The 23,038-nt window shown below is 31.1% G+C and overlaps 3 protein-coding genes across 3 annotated transcripts; all 3 read left to right on the forward strand.

Annotated features, from left to right (window-relative positions):
• Nucleotides 1–5,621: 5,621 nt before the first annotated feature.
• On the forward strand, nt 5,622–5,966 carry LOC140894329 (cysteine proteinase inhibitor 1-like). Its single transcript, XM_073302828.1, has one exon. It carries the CDS (start codon nt 5,622–5,624, stop codon nt 5,964–5,966), a length of 345 nt encoding a protein of 114 aa, XP_073158929.1.
• Nucleotides 5,967–8,379: 2,413 nt separating this feature from the next.
• Nucleotides 8,380–13,559, forward strand: LOC140861031 (putative MO25-like protein At5g47540). Its single transcript, XM_073264039.1, has 11 exons — nt 8,380–8,783; nt 9,196–9,357; nt 9,489–9,607; nt 10,172–10,246; nt 11,028–11,121; nt 11,615–11,674; nt 11,954–12,022; nt 12,217–12,315; nt 12,898–12,942; nt 13,026–13,128; nt 13,202–13,559. The coding sequence occupies exons 1-11, from the start codon at nt 8,661–8,663 to the stop codon at nt 13,267–13,269; spliced, it is 1,017 nt and encodes a 338-aa protein (XP_073120140.1). The 5' UTR covers nt 8,380–8,660; the 3' UTR covers nt 13,270–13,559.
• Nucleotides 13,560–13,976: 417 nt separating this feature from the next.
• Nucleotides 13,977–16,793, forward strand: LOC140865244 (inositol monophosphatase 3-like). The gene is made up of 13 exons (XM_073269810.1): nt 13,977–14,076; nt 14,174–14,308; nt 14,396–14,451; nt 14,556–14,606; nt 15,007–15,087; nt 15,224–15,327; nt 15,418–15,502; nt 15,745–15,799; nt 15,892–15,935; nt 16,088–16,156; nt 16,252–16,352; nt 16,420–16,476; nt 16,574–16,793. Exons 2-13 carry the CDS (start codon nt 14,296–14,298, stop codon nt 16,668–16,670), a joined length of 813 nt encoding a protein of 270 aa, XP_073125911.1. The 5' UTR covers nt 13,977–14,076; nt 14,174–14,295; the 3' UTR covers nt 16,671–16,793.
• Nucleotides 16,794–23,038: the final 6,245 nt, after the last annotated feature.

Here is a 23,038-nt window from a genome sequence, read left to right on the forward strand (position 1 = left end):
TTTTTGTTTTTTTTTAAAAAGTATTTGAAATTTGCAAACACTACTTTACTATACACGATAAAATCTTGTTTGAAGTTAGGTTAGTTCGATCTTACTAGGGTAAGGTAATATCGGAAGAGAAGATTAAGAATTGGATAATTAAAATGATTTGATTAGTATTGTTATCAAAGAACGAGGGGAAAACAGATAGAGGTGTCAAAAGAGGTTAGGTCCGTCGGGTTGGCCCGTTCCGCCATACAAAATTGGCGGGTTGGTTTGACAATTTCCCAACCCGCCTAAAAGATGGGCCGGCCCGCAACGCTCCGTCGGATTGGCCCGCCCCGCCACCTAAAATAGATGGATTGGGTTGGTGTTTTACCAACCCGCCTAAAAGATGGACCGGCCCGTCCCACCCCGTCTAATGGTGGGTTAAGATGGGTTGTGGGCCGGCCCGTCTTGTTGATCCGTTTTGACATCTCTAAAAACAGGGGATGTTTAAAAAAAATTCGACAATATGATGATTATTAATTAAAATATATTTAAGCCCTTTTCCCCATTATAAATTTTCTCCATGCATTAAATTTTATTGTCTTGAATCTATAGTATTTTCAAACCATGCCAACAAATCCAGACTCGATGAATATAACTCACCATGATCAATGAATTTTAAAAAAAACAAAAGAAATCAAAATTATAGTGTAGCATCTATATCATATTATAATGCCAAATTTAATAAAACAAAAGATGATGTCTAAAAGATAAATTCTCTATATATACTGGCAAAAATACGTGTACCTTTTTGTAAGAATGCACCACATATGTTCAATTAATACTCATTTTTAATGAAGCTTAAATTAAAATGAGTACTAGATAAATTATTTTCAAAAAATAAAAACTTGAACTATGGGGATTTGATGGGTAATTTTTTATTTTTGAAGTATAATCCAAACAGTACCGTACTATGAAAATTTTCATTTTCAGGTTTCAGATGTTTTAGTCAAACACAACATTTGGTCAATACTTGTGGTAATATACTAATATATACCTATAGATAGCTAGGGTTCAACCAACCTATCGTTGAGACATTTTTTTGTAACCAGACAGATAACACTTACACTTAATTAGTGGTGAAATATTTATGATGTGATAGTGATACCGAGATTTTTAAGAGAATCTTCATAATCACTTATTTTTAGAAATTGCGAATATTATCTTAATTTTTATGCAGCTACTCAATTGATCACATAATTATGATAAATAAATTAATGGAGTGATTCTTTTTATCATATATTTGAGTCATCGTCATACCACTTTCGATGCAGAAACATAAAAATTATCTCAACAAGGAAGAAACCTGGATTTTTTTTTTAAAACTTGAATTTGATTAATCACATGTTATACCGAAAAAACATCAACCCCGTGTGAAACAAAATTTTGAGTTGTTTATTGTAAGATACATTAAGTATTGTTTGCAACCTCTAAAAACAAGTGATTATGAAGATTTTTTTAACAATAAGCTGTTTGAAAATTTTTTTACCAAATAAAATTTAAGAGCTTAATTATAAGCTCGAAAACAACTTATGTATACCTTATAAGTTCGACTAAATATCCTCTTAATTGTTTTTTGAGGAGATGTACGTATATGCAGATTAATGGAGTCAAGCGTTACCAAAATCTAAAACATTTATTTATAAAAAAATTAAAAATCATATATACTTGGATGATAAATTTTTTTTTTAATATACATACAATATGATGAAAATTTTTGGTCATTTATTTTAACGGGAAAATTGCAAATTTAGTCCTGTATGTTTGTCACTTTGCGATTTTGGTCCTTTATGTTTTCACATTTCAGTTTTAGTCCTGTATGTTTCGATTTTTGGCAATTTCGGTCCTTTTTCTTCGAAAATGCTGACGTGACACTGTACACGTCAGCTCCACATCAGCATTGAATTTGTGCCACGTCAGCGCCACATCGGAAAAAGGACTAAAATTGCCAAAAAAATAAAGATAGCGGACTAAAACTGCAATCTGAAAATATAAAGGATCAAAATCGCAAAGTGACAAACATACAGGACCAAAAAAGTAATTTTCCCTATTTTAACTAAAGCCTTTTTTTCCCCCATGATCAGGCGATAAAATAATCTCCCGTATCTAAGCAAATTGTATACCTTGATGAATTTATTATTACGCTAGCTAGCAGAACGGTGTTTGTAAAATAATGATAATGACATACATACATACGTTGAATCATGAATTAGATGATAGTATAGATGTAGTTCTTTTATGAGCAATTAATGATTAATTTGAAGGCAATGGATAAATAATTTTATCTCATATAGGATATAATAATATAATCATCCCTTTTAAAAATAACTAATTTTTTTTATAATTCCAAAAGTACACTTTAATCCGATAACTCCAAATTCTACATTTATCTTTCTGACATATTTTCTCTGGTATATTTTTTTAAAAAAAACTGATAAATTTTATTTTAACATTTTTTTAAAGAAAAAAACCTACCCCCTTCATATCTGTATCAATCAACAACGAAGCAAAACTCCACAATCTAAAAAGAAAAGGGAAAAGATAAAATATTTTAAAAATAATTAAACCGGCGAAAATGATTTGAATGTTTATCGATTTATGTATTAATGTAAACACATAAAGTTCATATATGATAACTGCTTCTTTATAAGTAGAACACTTTCAATATAAATATAATTTTAAATAAATATCGAACTTTGAAGGCAATTCATTGTTGAAATCGCCTGATTAAAATTCAGAAGTCAATTAAAATGGATGATTTGTAAAGATTCCTAACTTAAGACTTGAATTCTCTTCAAAAAAAAAAAAGAAAAGAAGAAGAAGAATAAGAAAAAGAAATATTTGAATTATTTTAATATTCTCTCTCCAAAAAAAAAAAAAACTCTTTATATTTATTATTCATATGATCATATCTTAGATTTATAAAGTTTTAGGCTTTGAATGCTATATATATATATTTATTACCCATAAATTATAAGTGTATTATGTACGTGTGCCCAAGTCATCAAATTACATGAAATCTTATGCAATAAAAATATAAGATTACATATTACATTCATCCACATTTTCTTTTTCATTCATCCTAAATATTTCGTCTATTTCAATTTTCATAAATATTATCTTATATATAATTATATTATTTTACTCACTGTCATCATTAAATGCATTAACTCATTTCAACAAATGTTTTATCCTATTAAAATATTCATCAAATAAAAATAAAACAAAAAAATTACTTTCTAAAATTTTTAGTCCGTTATCAAATTTAGTATTGCATCTTTCAATTTTTTGACAAAATTTTTTTTTCCATATATATGGGATAAAATCATCCATTCTAAAGTATTAGTAATTGGTTTGTAATGGAGAATTTTTTTATTTTTTTTGAGAGGAAAGTAATGGAGAAGTTCATAAATCAAATCAAGGGTAATAAAAAAAGCCAATAACGAAACGCTAGGCAATGAAAATATACTTAATTTATTACCCCGGCCCCCACCCCAACTTCTATCTCAAAGTTGCAATTAGCCGTAGGTGTTGTCCCGCGCCAAACTATAAAAAACAACACAACATTTAATACAAATGCATTGGTCTTCTACTATATAAACACCCCTTAGCCCCCTTTAAAAAACTACACTTCAATCCAATATCTTAGATATTTATCAATCAATCAATCAATATAATATATGCAGGTCTTGAATTGTACTATGGCTAAAAAACTCAATCTTCTCCTTCTCGTAGCCTTCGTCTCATGCTTGATGGCCTCGATTTACTTCGAACCCTCCAAGGCAATGAATCCGGCGGAGGGGACTCCGGTCAGTGTAGGCCTTCAGCCGGTGAAGCAAGCCGCGGAGTTTGCAGTGGAAGAGCATGACAAGAGAAAGAACACACATTTGAAACTGGAGAAGGTGGTGGATGCACGTCTCATATACGGTCACGGTCATGGTCACGATCACGTTTCGGGCCATAAAACTCACTCGGCGGAATTGGTTCTTGTCGTCGTTGCTGCTAAATATCATGGCCATGAATCATCGTGCAAGTACGTGGCGAAGGTGTGGTTGGATAGTTGGCCGGCTCCGAAGTACATGAAGTTGAAGCACTTCCAAAGGCTGAAGAAATATTGATCACAAATGATCGATGCATGGTTTACTAGTGATTATATATGGAGATTTCATGCAAGTGTGTGCGTGTGTGTTATTGCATGTCAACTTAATAATTGTGAAATTTGTGTGTACCTACTACGTATATAGTTTATGTCTCAGTTCTCATGTTATCGTCGAGTCAAGTAATAAAACATGTATGATGTCTTAATAATATTAACTGATGTTATGTGAAGCATATATATTATAACTACATATATATATATATATATATATATATATATATATATATATATATATATATATATATATATATATATTTTATACGAGAAGATAAAAAAATAGATATTTTATTTTAAGCAAATGCTGAAAAATTATTTTTTTTAGATTTACGCTAAAAAAAAAAGGCTCCACATGTTTCACTGGTTAATTGAATAAAGACCAGCTATATATCTAAGATGAAATACATACAGACGCATGCACTTTGAAGTACACATTTAATGAAATACGTACATAGATAGAGATTGATAGGTTACACCTAAAAAGTTTAACTGGGACTGAGCCCAATTATGAAGGTTCACTCCACATATTTTTGAGGCCCAAGCTTAATTAAATATTAATGTATTTAATTCAAGCAGACCCTGAATTCTACAAAAGCCCACAAGAGGCTCAAGCCCGTGAAACTCTCCGAATATCTATAAATATAGCTCAAGTCACCTTATTATTAAGGTACATACTTTCTTTAGCACTATATCGCTCTACTCTCGATTATTATTCCTTGAGTAATAACTGACTTGAGCGTCGGAGTGCCTTCGCCGGAAACCCTCCCGGCTCCTCTGACTTTGTTTTGTGACGTAGGAACAACCCACTGAAGATCTCCCAAGGGAACGTACAAGGATTTATTGATACTCTGAACTTTGCGAAAGCAACGTGTCAAGTACAAGTGATTTTTGGCTACATCAGCTTGGCGCCGTCCGTGGGAACCGAACCCACGACCAATGATTACTTTGACAAAAATCAATATTTTCCTTGCGTGTTGCATGTAAATGATCAAGGTCCAAGGAGAAGTTATAACAAAATTGAAATAAAGGCATCATGCATGCGTACATGATAGTTTTTTCCCCGTAATAATAAATATTACATTTTATATAATAAAATATTTAAATTTTTCAATAAAGAAATAGTCAAATAATGTTCAAAATAATTTGTTAATCTTTAACAACATAAAGAAACATAATTTTATTTATTTTTGGTAATTGTCAAGAGATTACGTAACAGATCAGAATATAAATTTTTTTACTTGATATTAATTAATTTTGCGCAAATTTATAAATTTTCCAATATGAATCGGATTTTTCTAACGAGAATCAGTTTCTGTAACAAATTCAAACCCATTTTTCCGTAGAATCAAATAGTCACCCCATGCATGCATTGCCCGTGCCACTATAAATTACCAAGCATCGGAGCCATACATACAATATAAAGCTAGCTACTAATCAAATGGCGCCGAAAACCCACCTGTTTCGTCTCATAATCTGCTCGATCGTGTTGGTTTCAGCTTCACTTGAACTGTCCGACGACGGTTGGCACATAATCCATAACCCAAACGACCCGAAGCTGGCGCCTACCGTGAAATTTGCGGTGGCTGAGCACAACAAGCAGGCCAATAAACACTTGGAGCTTGTAACGGTGTTAAAAGCAGAAAGTCAGGTGGTTGAGGGTATGGAATACAGGTTTACTCTTTCGGCCAAGGACGGCGGTGGCGCGGTGGGCCACTACGTGGCGGTTGTTTGGGAGAAGGCTTGGGAACATTTCAGGAAGCTCATTTCGTTCGAAAGACTTTAGATGCATATATATATAAATTCCGAGTTAGAGATCATATTGATGATTGGTTTTATTTGTACATAGAATAAAGTGTTCGTGCATGGACAATTGATGAGATTTGGTACCGCGCTGCATGTATATAGATTTTGATTTGTTTTTGGAAGCATCATGGATCAGAATTTAGTCTCGAGTTATAATATTCGCAGCCAAGGATGCAAATGCATGTTCGTGTTTAATTATGTTTATGTCTATGATATGAATTTTTTTCATGCATATGTTAATGTTGGATGAGTAAAGATTGATACATATAAAAAAAAATATATCATCGGAAAACTTTTCAAAATTAATAATAAATAGTTTGAAATTTTATATTAAAATAACCATTCCAGTGACCGAATATTTATTTTATTTTATAATAAAGTGAACAGATCAAAATTCAGATATATGCACAGTTAAATTAATAATTAATTGTAATCTATTATTTAAAATAATAAAAATAATAAATAATAATAATAATAACAATCTTTTGTTATACATAATACTCTTCCAATATTAACTATGTGAGGTCATGTTATAATTAATTTGAATTTGTCTAAAAGATCTTTCGTTTTGTCAAACTAATTATATGGTTTTACTATATTACAATAGTATTTTCTTTATATATTATTTCTCTCTCCTGCCATTTGAATTTAAAAAAAATCACTAAATTTTGTTTTAAAAAATTATTACATTCTTTAACTATTTTCTTTATATATTATTTCTCTCTCCTGCCATTTGAATTTAAAAAAAATCACTAAATTTTGTTTTAAAAAATTATTACATTATTATTATTATTATTATTATTATTATTATTATTATTATTATTATTATTATTATTATTATTATTATTACAGAATACACGTATGACATATGGTATGATCCGCTAATAGTAATAATCCACAATTATCAAATCTCATATTTATGTTTTCATCTTATCTTTGGTTCCTATCATTTTAATTTTAAAAATTAATAACCTTTTAATTTTAATTTCTTTTAAAGTTACCCTCCATTTGTCTATGAATTCATACGTCGCGTGCCATGCACATTTAACTAGTTTATAATGTCAACATGAATAATTTGTCTCTTTAAAATTCATAATAAATTAGAATTAACTATTATTAAAAAAAGGATTGACCCGAAGGGAACCTCATCCCAAATGATTCAGAGCCCATTGGCTCATGGGAGTTAAATCTAGAATTAGCTATTATTATTGTTATAATTAATTGTTGGTGTCTTTTTATTATTATTATTAGATTGGGATAATAATAAAGATGAATTAGTTATGCTTGAATAATATTTTTCTTCCTAAAATTTTTAGACTGGAAAGGGGAAACCCATGATGAGAGGATAAAAATATGTGTGTGGGTTGTGAAAGTAGTGGCAACAAACAATGCATGTGAAATGTAGAAATCAATTAAAGTCCCATGGTCTCTTGATGAGGTCCAAGAGACGTGCATCTGTAGACTTTTATTTTTTGGAAAATTATCCCCACCCCTGTATGTTTGCCTATTTAGGATTTTGATACTTAATTATATCAAATTTTAGTTTTAATCTATTTTTTTTTATTTTTTGCGATTTTAGTATTTTTTTTGACTAGACGTTGATATAAAACTAATGCATTGATGATGTGACGTTTAAAATTCGTGTTTTTAAGGAAAAAATAGAAACAATAAAATTAAAAATTAAAAAAAAACAAAAATTATAGTGTTTTCATAAATAAATAGTCACTAAAACACAACAAAGAACAAACACATTAATTTAACAGGCGAGTGACATTTTCATGAATAAAAAAACACTAAATACCACAAAGTTAATGTCATTTTGATAAATAAAAAAATTTAAAGACTAAAAAAAGATAATTAAGGCCGTGTAAAATGACTAATGTATCTAATAATTTTAGTTTTGTTGTGAATTAAGTTATGATATAACCGTAATTAAAAATCTTTACTATAATAATATAGTAATATGCATATATAGATATATATTTTTTCGTAGCATTACTCCCACTAAAAAATTCTAAATTTTCAAAAAAAAAATTATTTTACTAAAACTAAAATTTGATAACACAAAATGTTAAAATCATAAATGACAAAATTTAAACAGCGAAAATATAGTTTATTTTTATTTTTAATATTAAATTAAATATAAAATTAAAATTTATATTAGTAACAAGTATTAAATAAAATTATTATTATTGTTATTATTTTTTATTTTGATTGGAGAATGAAATTGTTTCAATTGAATGTCCAACTCGATCGTCTCAAAATGATTTTGTGACCTTATGACCGGTGTACATTCCTGCTGTTAAACTAATAATCAGATAATTAATTAATTGGCATAAACTAATCAGATAATTAAATAATCAATTCATATTAATAAAATAAAAAATCACAGCTACACACTGAATACTGACAAGTGCATCCATCCGACGGACTCTGATGTACTAGATTAGATCATTCGATTCCTTGGTCCATCCCTTGAATCGTGGAGCGAAAATCATATATGCCGAATCTAGAATCCGGAGTTCGAGGCCAGCGAATTTGATGGAAAGTGTCGAATTGAGTGGCGTTCAATCATTGAAGGGGAAGCGGGTGCTGGCAAAAGTATAATATTTGTCGAGGCGCAGGGGCCTCAGCGCCGCTGGTGGAGGCTCCCATTGGCTGAGATCACGGTAAGATGAAGAGTTTATTTAAGTCGAAGCCAAAGACTCCCGCCGATTTGGTACGGCAGACGCGAGATTTGCTCATCTCCCTCGATCTCGGTGGCGCCGAGGGTAAGGAGAGCAAGCGGGACGAGAAGGTTGTCCTTTGTCTTTCTTTTTTGTTTTTGTGGTTTTTAGATTCATCATCTGCTTCATCTGTTATCTGCTTTCGGAAGATTTAATGATAAATTTGTGATTGGTGGGTGATGTCCTATGGATTGATATAAAAAAAAAAAAAACTGAACTTCCGTCTGACTTGATTACTTGTTCTACTTGTGTGATTGTGTGTATTTCAGCTCTCTGTTTATGTTGATTGGGTTTATATGTTTCGAAAACAAGGAGTTTAAGTTTGGATGACCAATTCTCTGTAGGTGCGAGTATGTGTGACAACTGTTGCTGTATTTTAGATTTTTGCTTGGTGTTGATGCTCTGGAATGGAATTGTGACTACTGGTGAAATAGCTAACATTTTCTCATATGTCTGCCTCATCAATAATATTTATCACTGCAGATGATGGAATTGACCAAACTTATCCGGGAATTGAAGCAAGTCCTATATGGCAACAGTGAATCTGAGCCAGTGGCGGAAGCTTGTGCACAATTGACCAGTGAGTTTTTTAGGGAAAACACTTTGCGCCTGCTAATCATTTGTCTACCCAAGCTGAACTTAGAGGTGATTTTGAACTTTTTTAAATGCAATGAATTATCGATATATCTCTTGTGTGTTAGATTCTGAACTTGATGATTCTCTGGTATGGCAATTCTCATGATAATTTTGTTGAGTAATAAGATGAAATTTTGTAGGCACGCAAAGATGCTACTCAGGTTGTTGCTAACTTACAGAGACAACAAGTTCAGTCGAGGTTGATTGCGTGTGATTATCTGGAAAAGAATTTAGATCTCTTGGATATATTGATTAAAGGGTAAGGCGGAATTTTTTTGGTCTTGGTGTGAAGCTGCTCTAGTCGTCAGGCTTTATTTGGAATGTTGTGAGATATGATGTATCGAACAAGCATATTTTTGGGCAGAATAGATTATAGAAATTTATTTTATTCTTGTTACATTTGAATGTCGATGATTATTAACTAATTGCTGAGATAAACTTCAATAAGATCAAGGCGTTCTAATCTTGTAACATTCTCCATGTTCGGTTGTCACTAATGAAATCTTGGTGAAATTTAGAGCATGGGATAGTTGTTTACCAAGTATTTATATTTGAAAGCTTCTTTTAGCCCTCACAAACTTTGCAGCTGATTGAGAAAATCACATCGGGACTTTGTATGATTTTTTGCATCTTAATTGTGGTTGATGCCCCTTTTTCCAATATTTTATCCTTGTTGAGACTTGAGAGGGCACAGTAAAAGTAGGTTTTATATTTTTCTTTCCCCCCCTTTTTTTTTAAAAAAATATTGCCTGAACCTTACTACTTTTACTAAAGATATTATTGTTCACCATTGGTTGAGTTTATCCTGCTGTTGTTCTCCCAGTTATGAGAATACTGATCTATCCTTACATTATGGTGCAATGTTGAGGGAATGCATACGCCACCAAAGTGTTGCAAGGTGGGGAATCTTTCTTTACTATTTTTTGAGATGTTAGATATGTGGAAATCAAAACTTTAAAACAACTATTGATCAAAGAAATATACTTACATGTTGGATATGGTAGGGAATATTTTGCAAGGGTACGGTAGGGGCTATTTTGTAATTTCCAAGGATATGGTAGCATTTTGCAATTTGTGGAAAAAATATTGTTGCAAATAATTACAAATTTAAAAGAAATGAGAAAAAATAGTTTGGAGTTATTCATGAACAAAAACTTAACTTTTTATAATGTGTCATGCAATGTTATTTTGTTATTCTTTGTTTGATTTTTATAATAAACTCAAGTTTTATTGTGCTATTACTCAAATTTGTTCAGTTATATTTATTGATGTGCTCATGATACTTTTTCCAGTATTAATACACAAATGCATTTTTTTCCATATTTATTTATATATAATAACTGTAAACCCCACCATATAGTATTAGTTTTTGAAAATTGCCGCATCCGTCTTCATAGTTGTGTTTATTTATTGAGGCAGTGGTTTGCTATTCACGTGAAACTAATTGGCTACAGTTTTCTTCATATTGTTAGAAACTAACTTGCTTTTGTTGGTAGATGAGCATAGGTGGCATATAAATGAACTTTCTTTGTGCTACGGAAGTCATTTGTTTTTTATTAGCGTGTGGGTAAAGTTTGAATCTGAATCATTGCTAATGCAAAATCTTTATTTTACAAGTTGTAGGATGTGCTTTGATTTACTGAAAATTAAAAGTTATTTGATATGCTGAACCATCACAGGTATGTTTTGGAATCTGAGGGCATGAAGAATTTTTTTGATTATATTCAACTGCCAAATTTTGATATTGCTTCAGATGCCGCTGCCACATTCAAGGTTAAGGCCTTTATCGAATTTAAAATCACTGACTCTTTGGTCTCATCACTATGCTACGTGATCCCCTGCCCTGAAGTTGGCATCAAATTTATGTTGAGCTTGCAAATTATTGTTCTGATCTGCATGTTTTAGTTTTCCTCTCTTCTGGGGACTTCTACTATGGGTTACTGTGTTCGTATCCATGACTAACGTCATAAAACTGTTCTAATTTTCTTATTAACACATAACTATTAATCTCTGGCTAGTGAAATATCTTCACACTAGCATGTATATATGAAGTTCTGATGTATTCATCTCCAAGTATTTCATCTCTACATGGTCTTTCTGCTTAATTGGGTTCTGTACTGTTGAAACTTAGTTGTATTTTCGTATTTCATCTTGATGCGTGGAAACTGGAAAGACACTGTAAGTTGAAACTTTCGATGTATCATTAACCTGTAGCGTACTTGGAAACATGGCGCATGGCGAGATATTGATCTTCTTTCCTTTGCAGGAACTATTGACTAGGCACAAGTCAACAGTTGCTGAATTTCTTGCTAAAAATTATGACTGGGTAAGTGATGTACTCAGTGAACTGCACATCGTCAATAAGTGTACTGAAGAAAGTAATGTCTTCATTACGTGTTAGATTTTTCCTGTGACTACGATAATAGAAAACTCATCCTCTTTCTGAAATGGCCATAGAAAATTCTAAATTTTTCTGATGGTAGAGATCTGTAATTCAGTAATTCACGTGTTACCATCAAGTACTGTATTTTGGCTCTGCAAATTAATCAAATTTGTTTCCCTTGCAAGCTCCACTTTTTAATCTGCTGGATATGTCTGTCTGTAGTTCTTTGCAGAGTATAATAGTAAGCTGCTTGAATCTTCTAACTACATCACTAGAAGGCAAGCAATCAAGGTATTGCCTATTATTTTTCATTTTTTTTTCATTTTTTTTTTATGTTACACATTGTTGGACTGCTCTGATATGCACATGTCCTGCTAACATCCCTTCCTTAAAGGACAAAAATAGAACAATAGTCAATTTTGTGGACTCATGATGTTTGCCTGTGTCTTCCTGTTGAACTGTGATCTTTGTGATGTCATTTTCAGCTGCTGGGAGATATGTTGCTAGATCGTTCAAATTCTGCTGTCATGACTCGATATGTTTGTTCGCGGGACAACCTGAGGATCCTCATGAACCTTCTTAGAGTACGAATTCTGTTACTTCCGATCATATTCACACCCTTGTGTATTGTGTCAAACTATTTCTGGAATTGAGGAGCAAACCACATTTTTATAGGGAGATGAGTGATACATTTGAAATTTAGGAATACTTAATTTTGAATTCATTTTAATTGTTTGGGGACTTTTGATAATGGTAGATTTCAAATTATTCCCTTCTTAATTTTTAGGTTTTTGCATGAATACCTATGACAGGTTTGACATACTTGTTTCTTTAAAACAGGTTGCTTTCGATGCACCTCACCCAAAATTTTGTCTTTTAAAATCCAAGTTTAAAACATGTCCCAGACCAAATCTGTACTCCAAACTCACACGTCCTTTCATTTAAATAAAAACTTACACCCGATAAAAATCAACACGACTCAATATGTGATCTCTTCAAGGAAACAACACAGCAACTCAAGCGTTTACCTAAAAAGTCATTAAAAAATAAGAGGAATTCTGTGCATGCAACTGGTCTTTGTTATTTTAGTTAACAGATAGTGAGAACATTTCCTTTCTTGATGGTTGTTATGTTGGGATTGGTGGTGATTTCTTTCCTTCTGCCAGGAGTCAAGCAAGAGCATTCAGATTGAAGCGTTCCACGTTTTCAAGGTATCCAATGCTTGGCGCCAAGTAGTTTATGAACTTTGCCCACTTCAATGGTACATTTTTTTTACTGTGCTACATATGTGCAGTTATTCGCAGCAAATCAGAACAAACCCCCAGATATTGCCAATATCCTTGTCACAAATAGAAGCAAGCTTCTACGCCTCTTTGCTGATTTTAAAACTGAGAAAGGTGAGGAAAGATAATTCATAAATATTGAATCTGGGTTGAACAGTTCGTAAGTCATGGTCTGTTTTCGATGCAGAGGATGAACAGTTTGAGGCTGATAAAGCCCAAGTGGTCAAAGAAATCGCTGCACTTGATCCCAAGTAACTGCCTGAAATCCAGCTCCACCTGGTTGTATCATCTTTTGTTGCTCGAAGACTGATGTGTTGTATGAGTAAATCCAAGTTTGATACTCTTCTATGTATAATCGTTAGTTAGGTCTTCGGCCTAGTATTGTGAAAATTAATGTTAGAACTTAGAACCCCTTGGTACTTCAGATTTGGATCATTGCTCATGTATATTTTGTAATTGCCATTGTTTGCGTCTGAAATAGTTCTGGGACGTTTGTCAATAACTAAACCAATATCCATGGAAGTGAGAAATCGCTTTTCTTTTAATTACCAATAAAATCGATTGAAAAAATATCGTTTGGGGATGTTTACCCCTCGGTATCTGCGATTACTTGAGAAATTAGAGCATAATCTCGAGCTTTACATGACATTTATTTAAAATCAAAATTTTAGATCCTATATTTTGGGTCATTTCGATATACGTGGAATCTGTTTATTTATTTATTTTTTTTAGTGAACCATACATCAATTAGTAGAGTATATACTATACTAACCTAGCATGAAATTTATCGTATTGGCCCTACGGGTATGTTACTTATTTCCATAACTAGAAATAGAATTGATTAGTATATTCTATTATTTGTACCCATAAGTGGATTTGGGAATCATTCATCTTAAAGCATATTCCATTATATCTCCCAAATGTGCGAGATTGTGAATATTCCACAAAGCTGTAAACTGAAGGGGAAGCTCTTTTGTTTCAGCTGGTGAAAAGAAAAACCGATAAGTCGCATGCAGAGCCAAGAAAAAGGGGATAATTTTATCCCGTAAACCAATGGTGTAGGTGTGTTTCACAAAGTAGCGATTTTTGTTTATTCTGCCAAGTGAATGAAATGTGAATGCGACTTATGCCTCAAACAATATCTATAACTAACTGGCAGGTATTTGTTTCTCTGTTCGTTCATATTGTTCTACGTAAAAGCAGAATTCTTCCAACCGTCAAACAAGCAAGTGCAACTACATCATCCATCTTTTTCTCCTAATCTCTTCGAGGAACTCGTAAATGGCTACCAAAGGTAAGTTCTCATCAGTCTTGCTTCTTTGACTTCGAGTTTTGTGATGGAGTTTGGACGTTTCTTGATGGGAATCCCTGAATATCTCAGGTTCAATGAAGGATTTCTTGTCTGCAGCCGTGGATGCAGCTAAAAAAGCGGGAGAGGTTGCAGTTTATCCCCGAATCTTGCCGCATTGCCGCATTGAGTTGATAAGTTTCCTGTTTTGGATTTGTTATTGCTACTATTGAGTGAATTCTTTCTGTTGTAGATCATTCGTTTTGGATTTCATAAGACAAAGCATGTGGAGCACAAAGGCGAGGTAAAACCATGGCTTCTAATGAATTTACCGATTTGGAATAGTTATAGCAACCTTGTTCTTTTTTTTTTTTTTTTTCGGGTATGCTGATAGGGGATAGCTTGATTGTTTCATGAGTTCATGGGAATTCTGATACCTTTATTTGATTTGAAAATAGTAGAATTAGAACAGAGATTCAGAGAAGTACACGGTTTAGGGAAGTTAACTGCCATTGAAGTTGCGTTTTATCCTACAGAAAAGAAGGAAAATGTTTCTTTATACATCTGAATATGGTTTAAGAATGATTTAGTGTTTTTGTACTAAAATATGTTGACCTCTGGCTTCCGTCGTGACACACAATTTTGATATGTGATAATGTTGAAGTTTCTGAAGTAGTTTCGACTATTGATGTGACTCTTTACAGGTGGATTTGGTGACAGAGACCGATAAAAAATGTGAAGAAGTCATTTTCGATTATCTGAGATCAAAATATCCTGATCATAAGGTCAGAGCTGTCGTTTCTGTACCGTTTCGTGTATTAGATATATATTATATTAGTGCAACTGTGCTACCATATTTTTAGAGTTTGATGCTTCTTTAGTCATGATTCCGATGAATGATGCTGATATTTCTTTGTTTAGTTCATTGGAGAAGAAACTACTGCTGCTTGTGGAGTTACTGAATTAACTGATGAACCAACTTGGATTGTTGATCCTCTGGATGGAACTACTAATTTTGTGCACGGGCAAGCATCTTTTTGTCATTTATTCAAAAAGAACCAAGTTTCACATTATCTTAAATGGATTATACGTTGAAAGATGTGATTTATTTGCAGGTTTCCATTTGTTTGTGTATCGATCGGATTAACAATCGGGTTTATTCCAACAGTCGGTGTGATATACAATCCCATCATGGATGAGGTAAATTTCAGCTTCTAAATATGATGTGCTCTTGAATTTAACTTTCCCTGGGCAGAGGACTGTTCCAACTAATGGCGGTCGATAATTTCTGCAACCTTTCCATTGTTTGTCAAACGCATGATTAGCAATCAAGATCAGTTGCCGCGCATTCTACTTCTGTTTGACATTATAGAGTTTTCTAGATTAGATATAGTTTACTTTTCTAGTTGAGCAGGTAATAAATATTGAATATCATTATGCAGCTTTTTACTGCTGTTCGCGGAGAAGGAGCATTTCTCAATGGAAATCCCATCACAGGTAAGTTGCTTCTTTTAACTCCTCAACACAGGAAAAGGCACCTTTGGGTATTGGTTTAATGAGGTCACCGTATCTACATGTGGAATATGCAGTGTCTTCTCAAACTGAGCTTGTAAAGTCCCTTCTTGCCACTGAGGTACGCTTCTGAACTCACTGCTGAGCAATGGGTACATTTCGAGTGTATATTTATTCTACTAAGTACTAACAAAACTTGGATAGGACAGTCTACCTAGCTCCAGTTACCTTTACTTGCTGAGTTGCTTTTTTTGAACTGTGCTGAAAGAACAGGCGGGTACAAATCGTGACAAGTTTACTCTCGATGCCACCACTAATAGGATCAATAGCTTACTCTTCAAGGTTGATAAATCAACGATGGTCTCAAAATTTTGGTTTTCAGCATTTCCTTTTTATTAATTGATGTGGTTAAAATGTATTTGTTCTCACTTGATCAGGTTAGATCCCTTCGGATGAGTGGTTCTTGTGCCTTAAATCTCTGTGGAGTGGCATGCGGAAGGCTTGATATGTTCTATGAAGTTGGATTTGGAGGACCTTGGTGAGTTTCAAATATGTTAAAGGACTATGATCTTCGTAAATTACTGAATCTTGAGTCATCTGTTCAGGGATGTAGCTGCTGGTGCTGTTATTGTGAGTGAAGCTGGAGGACTCGTATTTGATCCGTAATTAACGACTCCTTGAATCTTGGTGAAACAAATATGATTCCTTTTTTCCCCCTTGAACTGTTTGAATCATAAATTCTTTTATTTAATTCAACAGCTCCGGCAAGGAATTTGATGTCACATCTCGGCGAGTAGCAGCTTCAAATTCATTTCTGAAGGATGCGTTTACTGAGGCATTGCAATACAATGAGTGAGGGAACTGTTGATGAGAAATAGAGAAACTCCTAACTAGTTACCATTCTTACATGGATTAGTATATGTAAACTACAACTTGCTAACAATGGATTTTTACATATGTGAGGCTTCCATAATATTGTTTCGTAATCAGTCGTTTAATATTTTCGTTTAATATTTTCTTTAAGCTTCAGTTGCCATATTTCTTGTGAAATTGTATGTAAAATTGAGGTTTTGTCTATGCTACCTTATTTGGGCACTATCCGAATAGGGATCCAACGACCCATTTTTTTTTTTTTTTTTTTTTTTTCATTTTAATGCTCATGTGCTAGCATAGACTTTCCCGTAAATTTGGAAAGTTCAAGGCCCTGTACTAAATGTTGTCCAAGAAGGAAAGGGAAGTAATCAAGACAAAATCAGAAATGATTCACTTATAACATAATCCACAAATGATTAATTTAGAAAATTGAAAAATAGTTTATAAGAAAAAATAGATAGTAGAACTTTATATTTATAATTTTCTTATTATAATTCTATATTTTTCATGACAAAATATCACCACTAATAAAAATGATTCACTTAGAACAAATTCCACAAATGATTCATTTAAAAAATTCAATAATAGTTTATAAGAAAAAAAAACAGTACACAAGCTTTATATTTATAAATTTCTTCCCATTATTGTTTTTTAAGAATGAATTTTGGAATATATATGATTAGCACAATTAAAATGTTGTATTCAATGGGTAAAGGTAAATAAATACACCAATTAAATGAATAAGCACACATTGATCTACACAATTTTTCCATCAACGCCCATGCAATTAATACAAATCATTCATATTTTTTGGGCAATGTAGTAAATACACAATGCAAAAACTTTACCTATCATTCACATTTTTATAGTACAAATCTTAGATTTTTGAATTTCTATCTATTTACTTTAAATATTTTATGAGAATCTATCAAAATGCTATATATTTTTACTATAAGCATTTATTATTTTGGAATTTTGGAATTTTTTTCTATTTACTTTAAATATTTTTTGAGAATTTATCAAAATCTATATAAGTTTACTATATGCATTTGTTTATTTTTCAAGAGTTTTTAATATACTATTTATCGGTGACAATAATCTTCTTTGCTTGAACAGTATTAATATATTAATACAAAATTTATATTAAAATATTGCAAATTCATGAACAAAATAAAAAAAATCATGTAAGCTACACAATAATAAATTTACATAGCCAATGTTTTTCTTTGAAACGATGTAACTATTTTTTTAAAAAATCAACCAAACTAATATCATAATCATGCATGAACAAAATAGTATAAGTATAGAATTACTAAAAAAATAGATATTTGAAATAAATCATCATAATAAATAATTGAAATAAATCTTGGATATTTGAATTTTGTCTATTTAATTACTTTAAATATTTCAAAAAATTTTAAAACACAATATAATTTTTGCTATAATCGTTTACTTATTTTCGAAAACTTTTTGTTAATATACCATTTGAATTGTCCTCATAATGGATCTTTGAAATAAATCATCATCATAAATAATTGAAACAACTCTTGTATTTTTTAATTTCTGTCTATTTACATTAAATATTTTATGAGAATCGGTCACAATGTGTTAGGATCGTTTTGAAGTATAGAGAGGGGGTGAATACACTTAATCGAATTTCGTTCGGACTTTGGTGAATTCAATCAGTTTAGAGATTGAATTCTTGAATTATCTTGATGTCAATGCAAATTAACAAACAATCAAATATGTGCGAAAATATGTCAAAATGCAGATTCTGAACACTGGTTCAAGTCTTATGCAAAGTAAGGAAATATTGAAATAAGCAAAATGAATGATACAGTGAAATGTTTATGGATGTTCGGATATTTTAATCACTCCTACGTCATTCCTTCTTCATCCTCGGAAGGATAACACTAGAAGACTTTGAATTTTACAATCAGCTTGCAAAATCCCACTTCAAGACCAGGACTTATACACGATTGCCTATCTTAGAACTCCTAGTTAAAACTCAAGGACAGTTCTCGACTGATAAAATGATAGTGTATTACAACTCGATTTGACTTGCACAATGTGATCCTTGAATGATCAGAATAACAACTGTAAGTGTGTGCTTCGAGTTTCTTGATCAATTTAGCTTGTAAGCCTTTGATATTCTTGAGTACGAAGATAAGCGAATGAGCGCGCAGAAAAACCAGAGGCTTCTTCAACTGATCAATATGCCAATTTATAGGCTCAAATTCCAAAGGTAATAATTTTGAATTGCATCATATCTTTTTTGAGTTATTCCTGTTGCTTTGTTTGCTTTTGGATTGTGCCAACATTCTCTGCAAGAAGTACAATCTGTAATCGCGGCGTTATGTTACAGGAATGTCAGAGTACAGAAAACTCTATCCGTTTGTTTTAGTTTAGTTGCCTCTGCATTTGTGGTAGACTGTTTGGGCAATCAGTTTACTGGACTGATATCGCGATAAGTTTAGCGATTCTTCTTGTAAAACCGGTTTAGCGATTTCTTCGTTCTAATCAGTTCAGCTCCTCTTTCTAGCGATCAGTTTGGCTTGATTAGTTTAGAACTTAATCTTGTAAAATCGGTTTAGCGATTTTCCTTAACATAAGTAGTTTAACGCTTTTCTTCTTTCTAATCAGTTCTTCTTTCTAACGATCAGTTTGGTTTGATCAGTTTAGCACTTCTTCTTGTAAAATCGGTTTAGCGATTCTCCTTGACGTAAGTAGTTTAGCGCTTTTCTTATTTCTAATTAGTTCTTCTTTCTAACGATCAGTTTGGTTTGATCAGTTTAGCACTTCTTTTTGTATAATCGGTTTAGCGATTTAACGCTTTTTTTCTTTTCAGTTAAGGTGAGCTTTCTCCTTGTTGCAATCAGTTTTGGCGCTTAGTCTTTGTTGCATAGTCAGTTTAGCGCTTTCTCTTCATTATCAGTTTAGCTCAATAGTTTGGTTTGAGTGTCGGTTTTAGTTTTGGTTTGCAAACACCGGAATCTTGAAGTTCCCAACACAATGCTATATATTTTTACTATAAGCATTTATTTTGGAATTTTGAATTTATGTCTATTTACTTTAAATATTTTTTGAAAATTTGTCAAAATGCTATATAATTTTACTATATGCATTTGTTTATTTTGCAAGATTTTAATATATTATTTATTTGTGCTAATAATCTATTTTTTGATTGAATAGTATTAATATATTATTAAAAAAATAATATTGGCATATTTCAAATGCATGGATGAAATAAATAAAATCATATAATAACATATAAATTTTATGTATGAAAATTTGACAAAATTAATAGTAGGAACTAGGAAGGAAGTAAAGTGGGAGAACATATAAATTTTATGAATGACAAATATTTGACACAATTAATAGTAGGATAAAACTAAAGCGAAAGTTATAAAATTAAATAGAGTTCATTAAAATGAAATTATTACATTAAATTGTCTTGCACATTTTTTCAATATTTTTTCCTTTTTTTTGTAATATTACTTATATAACCTTAATTATTATCTAACTTATATAGAATAAAAAGGTAAACATGTATATACACAATGCAAAAATTTACTCCTATATCATAGTGGAAATAGATAGAAATAGATATTAATCTTTGATTTTTGTATCAATTCATATAATGTTTTTTTTTCAAAGTGATCACCAAAATGCATGATATTTTATTTATATTAGAGTATATCTTTCGTAAAGAATTATTAATAATTATTAACCAATGTTTTTTTGTAAATGATGTAACCATTTTTTTAAAATCACCCAAAATATTACCATAATCATGAATAAAATAGTATAAGTATAGAAAACATAAATATTTGAAATAAATCATCATACCAAATAATTGAAATAAATATTGGATCGATATTTGGATTTCGGTCTATTTACTTAAAATTTTGAAAGTTTTCACTACAAAAAAAAAAAAGTTAGGTTGTAATTGCAAAATCTGTTACAAATCCGCCATTAATTCACCTTAACAACGGCTTTGTGACGGAATAAACAATGTTAATATTTCGCTCGTCGCTAAAATTTTAGTAACAGAACAAGCAGCTGTTTAAGTGTTTAAAACTTGATTAGTTCTTATAAAAAACGATGAAGTGATAATCATAATACTTTAAGTTTTTTTTAAAAAAAATTATGAAGTTTTATTTTAATTGTTATTTTTCTATGTAAAATAAATCATATTATAATTTAATAAATAAATAAAAATATTATATATATTAAATAAAAGTTTGAAATTTTCAAATAAAAGATAAAGTAATAAATTAGTATGACAAAAAAACTTAACAACTTAACAATTTTAGTTATTATGTTATTTGTTAATTATCGACACTAATTTCATATATTATTTTATGTAAATACTTATTATAACAATTATATCATATGTTTTAAGAAAAATTACTTTTTTGGTCCTGTATGTTTGTCACTTTGCGATTTCGTTCTCTATACTTTCATATTTCAGTTTTAGTCGGCTATCTTAGTTTTTTGGCAATTTAAGTCCTTTTTCCGATGTGGTGCTGATGTGGCACCAATGCAATCCTGACGTAGAGCTGACTTGTATAGTGTCACGTAAACATTTTCGAAGTAAAAAAACTAAAATTGTCAAAAATCAGAACATCCCGGACTAAAACTGAAATATGAAAACATAGATGATCGAAATCACATAGTGACAAATATACAAGACTAAATTGCAGTTTTCCCTATGTTTTGATTTCTCATTTTTTTGGTCATTTAATATTTTGAGTCAATGTTTTAGAGTATCTTTTTTACCACTTTATACTTCTATCTATATATCATTTTGTACCCAATGTGTTAAATATTCAAAGGTATCTTATTTTTTACTTATGATATATTCATATTTCTAAGTTATATATAGACTTCTGAGTCTAGTACTTTTTTTTTTATTTAATTAGATAGTGAAGTAGATGAATAATAGAAATACATGATACACATAACACATTTCACTATATATTTCATTATTAGTATTATTTTTAATTCAATCATATAACTAATTGATCATAAAATAAGTGATCTTACGTGCGGAGGACGTGCATTTTTACTAATAGATATATATAAATAAGTTGGAAACTCCGGATGTAGAAAAATGGATCATATATAAAAAGAAAAATAGTTGGATGTACAATTTGTGATCTTACGTGCGGAGGACGTGCATTTTTATCGCATTTCATTATATATATTTTTTATTATTAGTATTTTCTTGAATTTTTTACTACTCCTGCTATTACTATTACAAATTATTAATTAATAGTTGGATGTACAATTTGTGATTATAAGTTTTATAACTAAAACATGATTTAAAAAAGGGAAAAATGGAGAAGTATGAGTAATAATGAAATATTTATAACTAAAAAGTTAAGTGGCAGAATCCTGCTAGGAATGCCCTTAAGCTGAACGTGGATGTTTGTGTGGATGAAGTCAAGAATCACTACAATGTGGGTGGGGCACTGCATGATAATCAAGGTAGGATCTTATTGGCATTCGGCAAAAAAATCAACAAATCCATTTCCGTTGTCCATGGTGAGTTGTTGGCTATTCGAGAAGGGGTTAATCTTTTATATGCTAAGAATTTTCATGATGTTCAAGTTGTTACTGATTCTTTATTGGCGGTGCAAGTAGTCACATCCCCTGAAAAGGATCTTGGATGTGTTGGATTGTGTGCTTTGGAAATTACAGAGCTTTTGACGGCACCAGTTATTACACATATTACTCATGAATATAGATTGGCCAATGTGATAGCTCATAAAGTAGCACTTTTTGTTTTTTTTTCTTTCATTCATCATTTGTTTGGGTGAATGAGGAGTTTTCTTCTTGGTTGGTGAAGCTTGTATCAGACGACTTTTCTCAATGAATTTACAAGTTTATCTCTAAAAAAAAAAAAAGACAACAAAACACTAATTTAATATGATAAATTTTGAATGAGAATTAAAATAATAATTAAAACTATTGATTAACATGAAATAATACTTTGTTCAAAAAATTATTGTATGTTTTTAACACGTAGTTAATATGGATATATTATTAAAGAGTAGAAAAAAAATTGCTAAGTATAATACAAGCTTATATATTTGTGGCAAACAAAGAAAAAAGCGTGACATATATGTAGTAAGTATATAGTATAATATATGCGTGAATATATCATAAAACCAAAAGACCAATTGTTCTCTAAAAATCAATAATCCAACTTAAATCCTAATAATAATTTCAATAAATTGAGCAATGTATTATATACAAAACATGGTAAATAAATATATATGGAAAATCATTGTGATAAAATATGATAACAATTAAAATAATAAAAAAATAAAAAAATAATATGTT

The sequence above is a fragment of the Henckelia pumila genome, chromosome 4 (genome assembly GCF_033568475.1).
Source record: "Henckelia pumila isolate YLH828 chromosome 4, ASM3356847v2, whole genome shotgun sequence".
NCBI classification, from domain to species: Eukaryota; Viridiplantae; Streptophyta; class Magnoliopsida; order Lamiales; family Gesneriaceae; genus Henckelia; species Henckelia pumila.

Coding starts and splice junctions, on each gene's coding strand:
- LOC140894329 (XM_073302828.1), top strand. CDS start 5,622: ATGGCGCCGAAAACCCACCTGTTTCGTCTCATAATCTGCTCGATCGTG.
- LOC140865244 (XM_073269810.1), top strand. Junction 14,607..15,006: donor ATGTGGAGCACAAAGGCGAG/GTAAAACCATGG, acceptor GACTCTTTACAG/GTGGATTTGGTGACAGAGAC. Junction 15,328..15,417: donor ACTACTAATTTTGTGCACGG/GCAAGCATCTTT, acceptor ATTTATTTGCAG/GTTTCCATTTGTTTGTGTAT.
- LOC140861031 (XM_073264039.1), top strand. CDS start 8,661: ATGAAGAGTTTATTTAAGTCGAAGCCAAAGACTCCCGCCGATTTGGTA. Junction 8,784..9,195: donor AGAGCAAGCGGGACGAGAAG/GTTGTCCTTTGT, acceptor TTATCACTGCAG/ATGATGGAATTGACCAAACT. Junction 10,247..11,027: donor CGCCACCAAAGTGTTGCAAG/GTGGGGAATCTT, acceptor GAACCATCACAG/GTATGTTTTGGAATCTGAGG.